Source organism: Morchella importuna (genome assembly GCF_003444635.1).
Source record: "Morchella importuna strain M04M26 chromosome Unknown Morimp01GS023, whole genome shotgun sequence".
Taxonomy (NCBI): Eukaryota; Fungi; Ascomycota; class Pezizomycetes; order Pezizales; family Morchellaceae; genus Morchella; species Morchella importuna.
This window is the reverse complement of record NW_025763420.1, coordinates 19,910-22,698: the sequence shown is the minus strand read 5'-3', so window position 1 is coordinate 22,698 and position 2,789 is coordinate 19,910. Positions and strand designations below refer to the sequence as shown.

The window sequence follows — 2,789 nt, the reverse complement described above, 5'->3', positions numbered from 1 at the left end:
TTTGCTCCCTGAACCTCACATTGCCTCGAAATACATATAATCCCCCCACCTTCTTCATCCACTCTTTCTTATTCCTTCGTTCACCATCCACAACCACAATCACCCATACCCTCAATATAATTATATTAAGGGTAGGATATCTACTGATCTTCCATCAACGGTATTACTGGTCTTCCACCAAAGGTATTATCATCGTTTTGTTCGCGTTTTTTGAATAAGTGTTGCCATCCAATCGAAATCATCGAGGATGATTTCCTCCTACTCACCACTGGCCTCTGTGCCTTCGGCTCTCCCCACACTCTCGTTAGGTACTGCTCAGCATCCTATCACCCTGGGTGGTAAAACTCTCACCTTCACCTTCCCTTCATTGACCTTGTCAACCATCACCAATGACCTCACTTTTGGCCTGTCCCATTTCCTCGTTGCGCTTGGGTTGGTTTCAGTTGTTGGTTTGGCTTGCTTGGCTAAGCGCATGCATCGGATTCGCAATGACACACCACTCAGGGACATTCCTGGTCCTTGGCTTGCTTCGTGCTCGCCTTTGTGGAGATTCTGGTACGCCGTGTGCAAGAGCAACTACCACCACGACTTGACCAACCTCCACCGCAAGTATGGAAACATAGTTCGTATTGCTCCTAACGAAGTCTCTGTCTGGGACCCTGAATATGTTTCTGAAATCTACTCTCACGGTGAAAATGTCTATCCCAAGTGCGACATGTACGTTTTTCCATCTCAGCATTTTCCTCTTGATTAAGTTTACTAATATCGATGCTTGGAAAGGTACGATATCGCCCTCCCCAACGGTTTCTTCAACCTTGCTGTTGAGCGTGACATCAAAACCCACACTCTCGGCCGTCGTGCTATTGCCAAGGATTACAGCATGACCGCTATCCTCAAGAGTGAGAAGTACTTCGATGCCGTCATCAAGGATTTCATCACTGCTCTCGACAAGAATTTCGCTCAAACAGGGAAAAAATGTAACTTCACCGTTTGGTCCGAGTACTTCACCTACGACATGATTACAGATATTGTTTTCGGAAAGTCTTTTGGTTTCTGCAATGCCGCTCGCGACGTTGAGGGTGGACTCCGCGATCTGCGCCAGATGCTTAATTTGTCTCCATTCTTGTGAGGACGCCGCTTTGACCATTTTAAGCTATGTAGATCTCTTTCTAACAATTTTTCAGGTCTTACCTTCCTTGGATCTGGCCCCTCACCCAACTTGAGATTATCAAGAAGACTGGAATGAAGCACTACGCCAGGTGCATGGTCCGCGAGATCCAGAAGCGCGTCAGAGAAGGGAACCCTACTGGTCGCCAGGATCTTCTCCAGGGTCTTATGGACGCACGTTATCAGGATGGCCACGCTCTCCCACTGGGAGAAATTACCAACCACGCCTACATCTTTGTGTGAGTACCTCTTCCTTTTAGTTTGTGTGAATTTCACTTTTAAGCCTGGGTACTGACATCCCCTCTCTAGTTTGGCTGCTCCTGATACTGCATCCGTCGCTCTCCGCAACATCATCATCAACTTGTGCCGCAACCGTGATGTCTACCAGCAGCTTATGGATTCCCTTCTCGCCTTGAACACTGCCAACCCGACCTGGAAGGATCTTCAAAATATCCCTCTCCTCACTGCTGTCGTCAAGGAAACCCTCCGTCTCCACCCTCCCGCTGGTTTCTCTCTTCCTCGTGCCGTCCCCGCTGGTGGCCGTACCGTCTGTGGTAAATTCCTCCCAGAGAACACAACTATTGGGATGAGCGCCTGGAGTGTCCACGCAAACACTGAATATTGGGGCGAGGACACTCTTGAATTCAAGCCTGAGCGCTGGATGGATCCTAACCAGATGTACAAGCTTGAGCGTCACTCCCTGATCTTCGGCCAGGGATCCCGCCAGTGCCTTGGAAAACACATTGCCATGATCAATTTGGTCAAGGTCACTGCTCAGATCCTCCTCAACTTCGACTTCGGTCTCCTAAACGAGAAGAACATCAAAGAAGTCTTCCTTCTTCTTGTCGTTGTTGATGGCATGGATGTCTGGTTCAAACGCCGCGCTGGAGGTCCTCTTGACGATACCATTGGCTCTGAATCTGAGAAGCCTGCTGCCGTCACAACTGGCGCCTAAACATCACCCCAAACATTCTCAAATGGAAAAAAAGCCAAAAAGAAAAAAAAAGAAGAAAAAAAAAAGAAAAAAAAACATCAACATCGCAACAACACCACATTACGCTCTTTTAGTTTTGTACAATTTTCCTTACAGTAACTTTCACTCATTTCTACAAAGGATGCACGGTCTAGTCATTTTCTTAACGGTTGATTCATGGAAGTTCAGGTGTAAATAAGAGGAAATCCTCGGGCATTGGTTGGGGATGGGATTGGTTGGGGTGGCATTGGTTGGGGGTCATTGGTCGGAACTGGCAGGATAGGGGATAACGGAGAACAACGGATAACGGTTTCATTACGGTCACATGTCTTTTATGGTCGGGTATTCACGGTTGGGGCAGTCAGGAGTCGGTGTTGTTCACTACATGCTTATGAAATTTCCTTACTGTCATGTCTTATTCTACAAATTAACACCTTCTTTTGAGGTTTCATTTTTCTGCTATATATCATTATTCCTCCTTTCCATGTTGAGTGTAAATATAATAGGCATCGCAAGGCGAATAAAAAGTATATTCGCAGTAAATTCATGTTCCAATATCCAGCCAGTCCTTTGTCTTTGCTACTGTGTATCTGATCTCCCTCCATCCCTAGGAAATGTCAATGTAGGTACCAACATGTACATACATACA

The 2,789-nt window shown here is 46.6% G+C and overlaps 1 protein-coding gene across 1 annotated transcript; it reads left to right on the top strand.

Annotated features, from left to right (window-relative positions):
* Window positions 1-247: 247 nt before the first annotated feature.
* Window positions 248-2,122, top strand: LAJ45_07236 (uncharacterized protein; the record flags this gene model as incomplete). Its single annotated transcript, XM_046116794.1, has 4 exons — window positions 248-717; window positions 781-1,125; window positions 1,185-1,406; window positions 1,477-2,122. 4 exons carry the CDS (start codon window positions 248-250, stop codon window positions 2,120-2,122), a joined length of 1,683 nt encoding a protein of 560 aa, XP_045969829.1.
* Window positions 2,123-2,789: the final 667 nt, after the last annotated feature.